The sequence below is a fragment of the Microtus pennsylvanicus genome, chromosome 20, assembly GCF_037038515.1.
Source record: "Microtus pennsylvanicus isolate mMicPen1 chromosome 20, mMicPen1.hap1, whole genome shotgun sequence".
Taxonomy (NCBI): Eukaryota; Metazoa; Chordata; class Mammalia; order Rodentia; family Cricetidae; genus Microtus; species Microtus pennsylvanicus.
The window spans coordinates 5,283,333-5,294,411 of record NC_134598.1 but is presented as its reverse complement, the minus strand read 5'-3'; the positions used below and the strand labels follow the sequence as shown (position 1 = coordinate 5,294,411).

The 11,079-nt window shown below is 47.3% G+C and overlaps 1 protein-coding gene across 1 annotated transcript in view; it reads right to left on the bottom strand.

The window, feature by feature from the left end:
* Window positions 1-1,462: 1,462 nt before the first annotated feature.
* The window catches only part of Ppm1h (protein phosphatase, Mg2+/Mn2+ dependent 1H), a 253,940-nt gene continuing 244,323 nt past the window's right edge, over window positions 1,463-11,079 (bottom strand). The window contains exon 10 of the mRNA XM_075954933.1: window positions 1,463-2,756. Coding sequence (XP_075811048.1) covers window positions 2,609-2,756 — 148 coding nt within the window. The 3' untranslated portion in view covers window positions 1,463-2,608. The remainder of the gene's footprint in view (window positions 2,757-11,079) is intronic.

The window sequence follows — 11,079 nt, the reverse complement described above, 5'->3', positions numbered from 1 at the left end:
TATGTTGTCTTCTGACCTTTCCAGGAATGCTCCAAGGGCCAACCTGTTACATAGACTGTTACTGTTTGGCGACAGGGTGACCTGGAGCCCGGGCAAACAATGAGGCCCAAACAGAGCTAGCTCAATGCACAGAGCAATATCAGTGCTGGATAGGTCTGCCACGGGCAGACAGATCACATTCCCCGCTTCTGATTTATTCCCTTCCTTTCTAGTCTTCTTCCCTCCCCACAACACAAACGGGGCTTTAGCTTGAGACTAAAATCCTCCCACCCACAAGGGTCTCATGAAGAGAATTTCTAACTAAAATCAGCTTGACCCTAGGCTTTAGGATAATGTGAGTTTGGGTTTTCCAGGTTTTGTTTTGTTTTTGCTGAGATGTGCCTTGGCAGTCAATGAACTAGGAGAATGTTGTCACAACACCTATGAGGTGTTTTTATACTTAGATTCTGACTCTGGTCGCCCGAATAGGACTGGAGAATTCTGGTCAAGGTGAGACCCAGGGAGAAGTCCAGAAAAGTGAAAATATGAAAGGCATTGGGAAGGCGGGAATGATTCCAAAGATGGTGGCTTGGCTCCTCCAGACTTCAAGACTTTTCTTGTTTGCCCATGGGCTCCTGGCTTTGAGAACTGGGAATGTTGGAAGAGGACCACGGTGCTGAAACATGCCCGGACAGTTTTCCACAGCATCATATTCTGACAGAGAAGCAAGTGGTTGCCACAAACCACTCCCCACAGAGATGTCTGGGGTGGTAAAGACTTCTTGAAGGAGGAGGGGTGCACAACCAGATGAAGATGTTCCTGCCATGGCAGCAGCCCACAGTTCTCAGGCAACGAGTTGGTACATGCGTGCGTGCGCGCGTACACGCGTACACACACACACACACACACACACACACAGTATGTTACCTGCTGGAGTGGGGTACTGGTTCTACACAGTGTGGCGACTTAGTTCCTGAGGAGGAAGGCACCAGGCCTTTCCTAAGAAGATATCTACAATTCTAGGAATGCGGACAGCCCGGAGGATTTGCTCCTCAGTCTCCTCTGGGAAGGAATTCTCTTAAACACAAGACCTGGAACTGCCTCGCAAGCATTTTAGAGAAATTATACCACTGTTTTGTTTGTTTGTTTTTCTTTCTTGGGTTGGAAGAGTGTCTGAATCACACCAAGTTGATGATATCCTGGAAGACTGTAAGAACAGGGCTAAGCTATCAGATGTTGATGTGAGGGTCCCTGGGCAGAGCAGCAATCTGCTCAAGAAGATGGGCGATTCTTAAGCTGAATTTGCTGTCCTTCCAGCAAGGAGCAGGAGGCAGAGTCTACCCCTCATGTGTGGTGCTGCTATCCTTGTGAAGCACACGCAGAGGTGGAGGTGGATGCACAGTGGGAGGGGGGGTCTCGGCTCTTAGGATTCTACGGCATGAATCTCTTGAGGGACAGGGAGGGAAGCAAGAACATGACTAGCCCCAATTCAAATTCGTTTTTATTCAAGTGTCATCCCATGTACCCTTGAGCGAAGGTGACAGGCGTGACTGCTTGGCGGAACTGTGATGCTCACACTTCCCGTGGAGGGGGCTGGAGAGCAGTCAGAGACCTAGGAAGCCTGAATCCCACACTCTTTCCCCCCTCGCTGCTGTACTGGATGCTGCTTCCTATGTGTCTCCAGGACACAGAAGAGGGGAAGAGTACCCACCCAGTCCAGAAGTGAAAAACCAACCTCTCTCTCAGAGCAGAATCTCAAGATGCACAGAGGGACCTTCAAAAGAACAGGGTCTGTGGGGCCAGTCAATCGCCCACACGCTAAAGCAAAGATTGATTTGGTGAGAAAACAGAACTCGGGGGTAAAAGTTATAATACAAAGACAGTCTGCCACATGGGTCATGGCTCTGGACAACTGAACATGTGTACGGGATGCAGAACATGGGACAAGTCAGATCAGACTGGGCTGATATGGAACCTGCCCAGCAATGAATTGGAAAGTCCCAGCGGAGAGAAACGAGGAAGATTCATGGAATGTCAAAAAGAAACAAAAACAAAAATCTTTGCCTCACCCCATCATTACCACAGAGAATCTAGAGAAACGGAGGGAGATGGGAGAGGAGGAGAAGAAGGGATGAGACAGAACAAGGCAGAATCCCTGAAGTCGCTGGAGATGGGAGCTCACGCTTTCTGAGGCATGGTCCCCAACGTTTCAATGTGGCTCTTCACCTGGAGGGAGGCTGGCAGCTTGACAGACTGAGGAGTCGTCTGCCAGTTATACCTGAAAAGGCTGTCCCTGCTATTCTAGATAAAATAAATAAATTTATGCCTGTGCCCCGAACAGGCAATAGCCACCCAGGGGCCCTACGGTAGAAACTAAGAGAAACTTAACACCCAGTAGCAGACTGTGTGTTTTGCTCTTGTTCAGTGTCCAGACCTGGTATTAAAGAAGAATGGAACCCTAAGGGTCACCTTGAAAGCAAAGCCACAGGCCTCCTGGCAGCAAATTCCCCGTCTGGGCTGGGAAGAAATTGCATCACCTGGAATCTAGCCCAGGCACTCCCCAGTTCCGCCCTGCTCAGAGGCATCCCAGTTTTCTTTCTGTCTGCCCTCCCAGTCCCCTGGGTCCCTTTCATGACAGTTTGTTTCCATGTATTAAAGGAATGACGTATACAGAAATGTCGTCTCCCGAGCCCAGCCGGTCATTTGATATCCGCCATCCTCTATCCTTCAGGACGCCTCGGGCGCGCATCACCAGGTCCTGAGCCGCCAGTGTGTACCTGTGGGATGGGGGGGTGAGGGAAACAGGAATGAGACAGTCAGAACAGCATCAACAGACACCAGGCCTGGGAAGGCTGGGAAGGAAGCATCACTACGGCCATACATTTCCCAACTATCTTTAAAACTAAAACAAAAACATCAACAAAAGGCTAAGTAGAAGCATCTTCTCCCCAAATATGGGAGGGAGGCCTGATGTATTTTTAGTGAACAACATTAAATGTCTCCTACATTATCCCATGGCTCAGCCACTCCAGATGTTATTTACTGCGATGGATTCAAGAGACTCCTAGTTTGGTGTTCTTATATCTTAACAAAGATCCACCCAGGCCCAGTTTTCCGTGACGAACAGTCTTTGGCTAAATAAACACACAAGAAACAAAAACAAAACAAAACGCAGGAACTCCTGTCTTCGAGGTGTTTATTTTTAAAGCCATCTTCCTTTTGTATCAAAGAAGAGTAGCTTAGTTTCCATTCATGGCTGTGGTAAACCTTTTGGAAAATAAAGTTCAAAAATTTAAAGAATTTAAAGAGACTACGTGTGGTATAACAAGAAGGTGAAGAGTGGGTGGTGGGTGTAAGTTGTTGGTAGATCCTCAGGGTGGTGACTGTCTATGTGTTTATCAGCACGATGTTTTCCTATAGTTCCTGGAAGGGCAGTGAAGGATCACTCAAGAATTTGAAAAGATAATTGCTCACTGAGATCTCAACTGTAAAGGGAAAGAAGATGACGCTAACCTAGCACACGGGCTAATACCCAGAGACGAAAGTGTGACATGGACAGGAGTTTGTGGGTACGGGCTTCTGTCAACTGCGAGGCATAGGGATGAACTAAAACACTGGCCGGTTCCTACTCAGTATTGATCAGGGCCGAGTCTCAGTTGAGAGACTTCAAAGACATTTGGCAGGGCTGGATTTAGTGTGCAATGGATTACGTCTAATCCTGTGCCAGGAAACACAGGTGAGTCATCTTTTCTTCCTTCTGATTTCACGTTCACCAAATAACCTGCGGATTACGTTCTGCCCCCTGTGTAGGCCTGCCTACCAGGAAAGAATATGCTACGTTTTGTGCTTTGAAAGATTCAGTCAGCTGTATTTCTCTGTATGAATGGCAACTGGCATTTTGGTTTTAAAGATCAATTTTGTCAAGCTTGGGGAAGGTGAGCCCAACTCTGATAATGAGTCTGTTATTTGTATCATGATTAAATCATGCTTGGAACCTAAACAGCTAAGAGGCAGATTCTGATAAATCACCGGGAAAATAAATGTCACCGCACGTATGGCCTCTTGGAAGCCCGACAATGGGGCTTTTTACAAGGCGCTCGTGACCTTTTGCTGCTCGGAGCACCTCAGCGCTACCTTCGGGATCTCGGGATAGATGCCCTTGTGTTCTCTAAACCTCTGAAGAATGTACGCACTCTGGATAAAACAGACTTGATTTTTAAGAACAAGGATTTCAGCAAATGATCAGGGCTGGGAGCATTCCAAGCTGTACAGCCTTGAAGAATTAAGTCTATTCATGCAGCCCGGGTGGCCCGCAGAGTGTTACACACATTGTAATGAATGCAAAATGAATGCCGCCTCCGAGTGGGCAGATAGTGGGTAGGTAGGAGAGACACCTTTTTCTAACTATACTGAGAGAATTACTGGCTTGACATGGAAGTCTGTTAGACATGAGGAAAGATGCAAGCAGTTAGTCCTAACTAAGGAGTTCTCCTCTTGTGGTCAAGAAATAGAGAGGGGCTGCAGAGATGGCCCAGAGAGCAGTTAAGACCACTGGCTGCTCTCGAGGAGGGCTGTGGTTCAGTTCCCAGGACCCACATGGTGGTTCAAACCATGTAAAATTCCAGTTCCAGTGGGTCTGATGCCCTCTTTAGACTTTCATGGGCACCAGGCAGGCATATGGTGCACAAACATTTATACAGCCAAAGCACCCATGCACACACAAATAAAATAAATATTTTTTAAAAATAGTCACCTTAGACTAAAGAACTACATGAATACCCAAGTCCCACATTCTACACATTCACGACAGCCTCGGGGTTTGCCCGAGTTTCTTCTTAGTTGTATGTAATACTGTACATGTAAAACATAACCATGAGGTTAGCAACAATGTTGCCAACATTAGGGTGATCTTTATCATCCTGGTGATTGATCATGTCTGGACCTTAACTTTGGAGACTCAGAAACATCACTGACACCAGCAGTGATGGCGCACACCTTTAATCCCAGTACTCAGGAGGCAGAGGCAGGTGGATCTCTGACTTTTAATTTAGCCTAATCTACAGAGAAGTTCCAGGACAGCCAAAAACTCAAAAAAAAAAAAAAAAGAAAGAAAGAAAGAAAAAAAAAAAGAAAAAAATCATGGTGAACTGTGGGAAAATGTGGCTGACAAGAAGACATGTTTTAAAAAGTCAGAAAAAGAAGCTCTAACAAGCCCAGACAGAGTTCTTGATGGCTGTCTGCTCACGAGGCAAACAGGCCTGAGGAGGGCTGGCCACCATGAGAAAGGGCTAGGGGACCAGGAAGAGATGAGTCAGGGAATTCAGGCAAGAGAGCAACCCCATACTCTGCCTCTGGTTTTTCACTGTGTTAGTTTGTGGGGGACAGGATTTTGCCCTACAGGCCAGGTTGTCTTTGAACAGGCAATTGTATTGCCTCGGCCTCTGAGGTCACAGGCATGAACCATCTTGCCTGGCCTCCCCAGTATTTTAAAACCAGAGTTAGCTTCGCCATTATTTTCTTGATTCCGTACACACACACACACACGAGAACTTCATACATGTATGTATACAGCAGAACTTTTTAAAGTTGAGTCCTGGGTCACCTGGAGACAATGGCCTCATCCAATGAGGTTTTAGTTTTAAAATACAGCTGAAAGATAAATTCTTTGGGATATCACTATCTATCCGCTTCTCCTGAAGTTTTCATTGTGAGCCTAGTTTTTAATGAGCCATCTCTCCAGCCCTTCCCTCAGGTTTTAAGCTTTATTTCAGAGAAACCGTGTAACCCAGGCTGAACTGGAAGATGACCAGAACTTCTGATTCTCCTGCCTCTACCTCCAGAGTCCTAGGGTCCTATGTACCACTGTGTCCAGTTTTATGGGGTCTTGGAGATTGAAGTTAGGGCTTTGTCTATGCTAGGTAAGTACTCTACCAACCAATCTAAAGCCCCAGGTTCTGAACTTCCTGGTACAGAAATCCACTCTTGTTCCTCCAATTTCTTTCCTTTCCTTTCTGTCCCCCAGCGTCTCAGCAGGAGGCGCCGTACCCTCCCTACCTGTCCTCTGACAGCCCAATCCCAGGGCTCAACCCCTCTGACATTCTGCAACTGTGTTCCTTAACCGTGTAATCGCCTTTTGAACGTCCTCCTTCTCCTGGCACCCAGGCGTGATACTTCCCTAACACACAGCACCTGTTCTCTCTGACGCTCTTAATTTTCTTCATAGGCCCCAATCAGGACTTAGGAAGAACTCGATAAACGTTCATCTGTTTTCGCTTCCAAGGAGTCGCTCCCTCATCAATCATCCCTAAACAAAGACATTCTAGTCCCCGAAGCAGGAAATCACAGTCCTTTTTAATGCCACCTTCTCACCCTGATAGCATTCAATTCCAAAGCTTACAGAGCAGAATAGGGCTTCTAAATCTCATGGTTTTAAGAGTATCATTTCTCCAATGGGGCCTGGCTAATAAAATAAACCCAACTGTATCGTCATGAAGAGTCGCGCTTACGATGACACTGGTGTATCTGGCCTTTACTTTCTCTAGAACAGAGACACGCACACATGTACGAAGACTTGTTCTGGGCTTTCCATTCGTTCCCTTTTCCGCCTATGCTCTCCCATATTAACGCTTTTGAACACGGACACCCCCCAGACAGGTGATACTTGAGATTTAATTATTTACTTCTGCCCATTTGGCAAGCCTACTCAATTTTTAATATACAGTTCACTATTTCTGCCTGATTCCTAAAGAAACTAAAATGGCATTAGAACCCTTCCCTTCAGCATCCATGTAGCGCTGTACTATTGTAGTTTGCCTTGGCTTTAAGCCTCTAGTGGTCACCATTATCATTTAGTATTTGGGCACGGAAGGGAACCAACGCTCATACAAACGTCTTCACTTGTCTCAGGCCATTTTCACCCTGAGTGGTTTTTTTGTTTCCTGCTATAGACGGACATTAAGGTAAGTCCTTCAGCAATGCTCCAGGGATGAGTGTACATCATCTTGGGACAATGAAAATCTTAATTTAAGAGTAATAACTCTTAAGGTGTAGTATTAGAGACTGTTATTGTGACTCAAGTGTTATGTGTGCATGTGTGTATGTGCACCAGAAAAGGGTGTCGAATCCCCTGGAGCTGGAGTTTCATGATACGGTTCTAAGAACCAAACTCTGGTCCTCTGCAAAAGTACTTTAGTTTATGAATATCTTGTTTGTCTATGTGTGTATGAGCATGCCGCAGCATGCATGTGGAACACTCTGTAGAGTCTGTTCTCTCCTTCTAGCCCGTAGGTGGGCTCCAGGGGTCACCTAGGTTCATCAGGCTCGGTGGCAAGCACCATCACAGGATAAGCCATCTCTGGCCCTGAGGTTTTTAGGTAATTTCCTGGCTACTGCACCTTCCAGAGGTAGCCTGCACTTGTTCTTACGTGACGGTCTTCTCTCCTTTGATTGTTTCTTCAGAAGTTCACCACTCAGTCCATTCAGGGAGCAACTCCATCATAGCGATGGCTTCTCCAGTTCTTTCCCAAATCCACTGCATGACTCTACATTCGCAGGTTTAATTCCTTTCAAACCATCCTATTGCATCCAGGTTTTCTCTGGGGGTGGCTGTGTAGTGGGGTTTCAATCACATCTTTATGATTTTCTCCATGTGTGGTTTTTTTTTTTTTTCAAGACAGGGTTTCTCTGTAGCTTTGAAGCCTGTCCTAAAACTAGCTCTTGTAGCCCAGGCTGGACTCGAATTCACAGAAATCTGCCTGCTTCTGCCTCCCAAGTGCTGGGATCAAAGGTGTGTGCCACCACCGCCTGGCTCCATGTTTGTTTTAAGGCAAGGTACAAGTTTTTTTTCTGAAATCAGTTGTTGACTGTTGTGCCCAGGGTTAGCTAGAGATGTAAAACTATCTTTGGTGTGTGTGTGTGGGGGGGATGCTATGGATTTTCCCCAGTGATTCACACATTTATGCTAATATGGGGGCTTAGGATCCCTATGTCAGAGTAGTAGTATGAAGGCTGGCTTCACATCTGTCCTGTGTCTTAGGCCTACCTAGCCATTTCTTCCTTAACTTAGAACCTTAATTTTGTCAGGTATCTGCCCTTAGTACCCATGTTCTTCTGGGAGGAGCAGGCTCTAACCTGAGGGAGAAAAGTAGGGAACATCCTGGGACTTCTGGGCCCCACCCCATTCCGAGGAGTTGAGAGATTCATTCCGAGCATGGCTTCTCAGCTGCAGCAGTGTGTGTGTGTGTGTGTGTGTGTGTGTGTGTGTGAGAGAGAGAGAGAGAGAGAGAGAGAGAGAGAGACAACCTCCCCACCAGACAGCTCTCGGTAGGACACTGCATCCTACAAGTGAGCCATGAACCTGAGCTTTCTGGACAGCTTCCTGGCAGGCCTTTTATGGGATGGGAAACCCGAGCTAGAATGAAAGCCAACTGTGAGGTCCTTGTATGGAAGCTTTCCTCACAGACTGAGCTCAGCTCTTGGAGAAGGCGTTTTTTTTTTGGTTGCAGTTGCTAGAGCGGGCCAAGCTGGTGGACACCGCATTATCCCCCACATTCAAAAGTCAATTTGTTCCGAGCATGGAACCAGTCCAAGGCTGCTTTTCATCGAGACTAGCATACAAAGAAATCCTCCCCCGCAGCTACCTTCACTCCTGGTTTGTTTTCCAAGCTCTACCTTCCCAGAGATGCCCGGGCTGGCGACAATGAAAGAAGACGCTTCTTGTGGCCACGAAGCAGGAGGACAGTAAGAATTCACATTGAACACAAGGATATTTACGTGCCACAGAATGAGGGACATGTCCTGGACATGAAACAAACATAAAACATACAGCCCAGAAGCGAAGGACAGGGAGCAGCTGAAGACAGGACAGGAGGAGAATTGTGGGTACCGGGGACCTGGCTGGTTGAGGCGGCTGGCAATTCTGGAAGCTGGATGGAGAACAGCTATAGTTACCAGTGCCTTCCTCACAAATGCTTGCCCAGGCAGCACCAGGGAACTAGGCTCATTGGAAATGCTCACTCTCTCCAAGGCCAAGGATCTCCCTAGGAGATGAGTTTTGAATTTTAAGATTGTTTTTTTCTTCCCTGTCCTAAGCTTTCAATATTGATCAACAAAGTTCTGCAGGAAAAAAAAAGACTGTCAGGAAAGAACTAGAGTTTGGAAATTTCACAGGGCAGAAATGGGAAGCGGGGATGGGGAGTGGGAATGGAGGGGTGGAGGAAGCTGGGGAAGTGAGGGGGAGGGGGACAGCAGGGACAGTAGACAAAACACAAGGCTACAATTATGGGAAGGCTGAAGCTCTTCTGTAACCACCGAGGGGGGCGCAATAAACTCTGCTGTTTTGCAATTCAGTCACCTATTCAGTGATCCAGACAAGAGGTTCAGTGGTTATAGACCACTAAGATTTATCTTTGCTTTCGCACCACCCAAATGGATGGCTCTGGAAAAGTTTCTTAGCTTCTAGGGCCCCTCTTTTCCTCGCCTGTAAGTCGGGAGTAGTCAAACTGTAAATCTCAAGGCTTCTGCAGAGAAAAGATTTTCTGCCGTTTAAGCCTCCAATATGGCGGCCGGCACATGGCCAGAGATCATGAAGTGTGAACTGTCCCTTCCCTCACGAGACTTCAAATGCTGTCTCCTTCCCACAAGCTTTTGCCTTAAGTCATTTACCTCTTACAGAGGCTGTTTCCCACGAGGTCACGTTGGCATCAGCATGGGACTGTCAAAAATAAGTCAACTTCAGGCCTCAAGCTGTCCTTACAGCCATTAGCAGCTATCGCTGGGTGGGAACCGCTAGTCATTTGGATGGTGCAGAAAGGGTCTCTAAGAGGGAGGGTAGGTGGGTAAGAGGGGTCCAAATATTTGCATATAAAAGGCAACCTCCATCTGCTGGCCCACACCCCCTCAACAATACAATGTAATGGGAAGGGAGGAGGAGCCCTCTTGGCATTCTGAGCAGGTCTCTGAGATTTAAGAGGGAGAAAACGCCCCAGCTTTGGGACACTGGCAGGGGTCTGTGGTGATGAGTAGAGGGGGCCTTTGTTGTGCTCAGAAAGTAGTAATTTGTTTTGAGAGGAGACACATATATTAGGTGAACCCATGGGAGCTGGGTCACCCCTCAAAACCAAGATGAAGCCCATGAAGCTAGCTACACATGGTTTTCTGACACTAGTTTAGGCCAAGAACCTGAGACACTAGAACAAGGCATCAGGCTGGAGAGAACGCCCCACCCCGTGGGAAGAGCGAGGATCCCCTGCCTCCTGCTACCCACTGCCAGATTTTGTCTGCTTCTCAGTGCCCTGGGCTCCTTGGTTTCTTCAGTGGTGAATGTTTATTTTAGTCCAGTTCCCAAAGAGCAGCATTTCAATACGAGGAGGAATAATAACGCAGCTCCTTCGCCGCCGTCCTCCCAGGCCAGCTCTTTGGAAGTCCCCAATGCAGAGCTGAGAGCTCACACAGCTCCCTCTGCCAGCCCCGGCAACAGTGGAGAAGGAGTGAGCGCTGCAGCCAGGGGCTCAGGCTGACTTCCAGGTTCCCACGGATCTGAATATGCTAAACAGCACACAAGGGACAGAGAGCAGATTTTGATCTAGTCTCCAAACACCAGATCAAACCCTCAGGAATTTGTCCCTAAAACCTGCAAGCGATAAGTTGGAGGGGGGCGGAGGGGAAGGGGGTGTCCTTCCTTTTTGCATTTGAGGCATAGTTTCTGGAAAGCATATGGTGTTGCTGAGGAACTTAGTTCAACTAAGTTACAGAAAGAATTCAGAGAGAGAGAGAGACAGAGACAGAGAGAGAGAGACAGAGAGACAGAGAGAGAGAGAGAGAGAGAGAGAGAGAGAGAGAGAGAGGTTTTGTCTTTTGCCAAAATAAATTAGATTATTACCGGGGTAATACAAACTGGCATTTAATACGGCCATTAAGGCTGTGGGCTGTCAGTGGGGTGTTTGACCTTTCTCCTCCCCATTCCTTCTCAAAGCCCAGGGCTAATGAGAGGGCAGAAGGGAAGAACACCCTTACCAGTAACAAGTCTCACACTTGAGGGAGAGGGATTTTGGTACGTTGGTATTTTACGACTCCTTCAGACTCTTGACAGGGCCGGGCAGG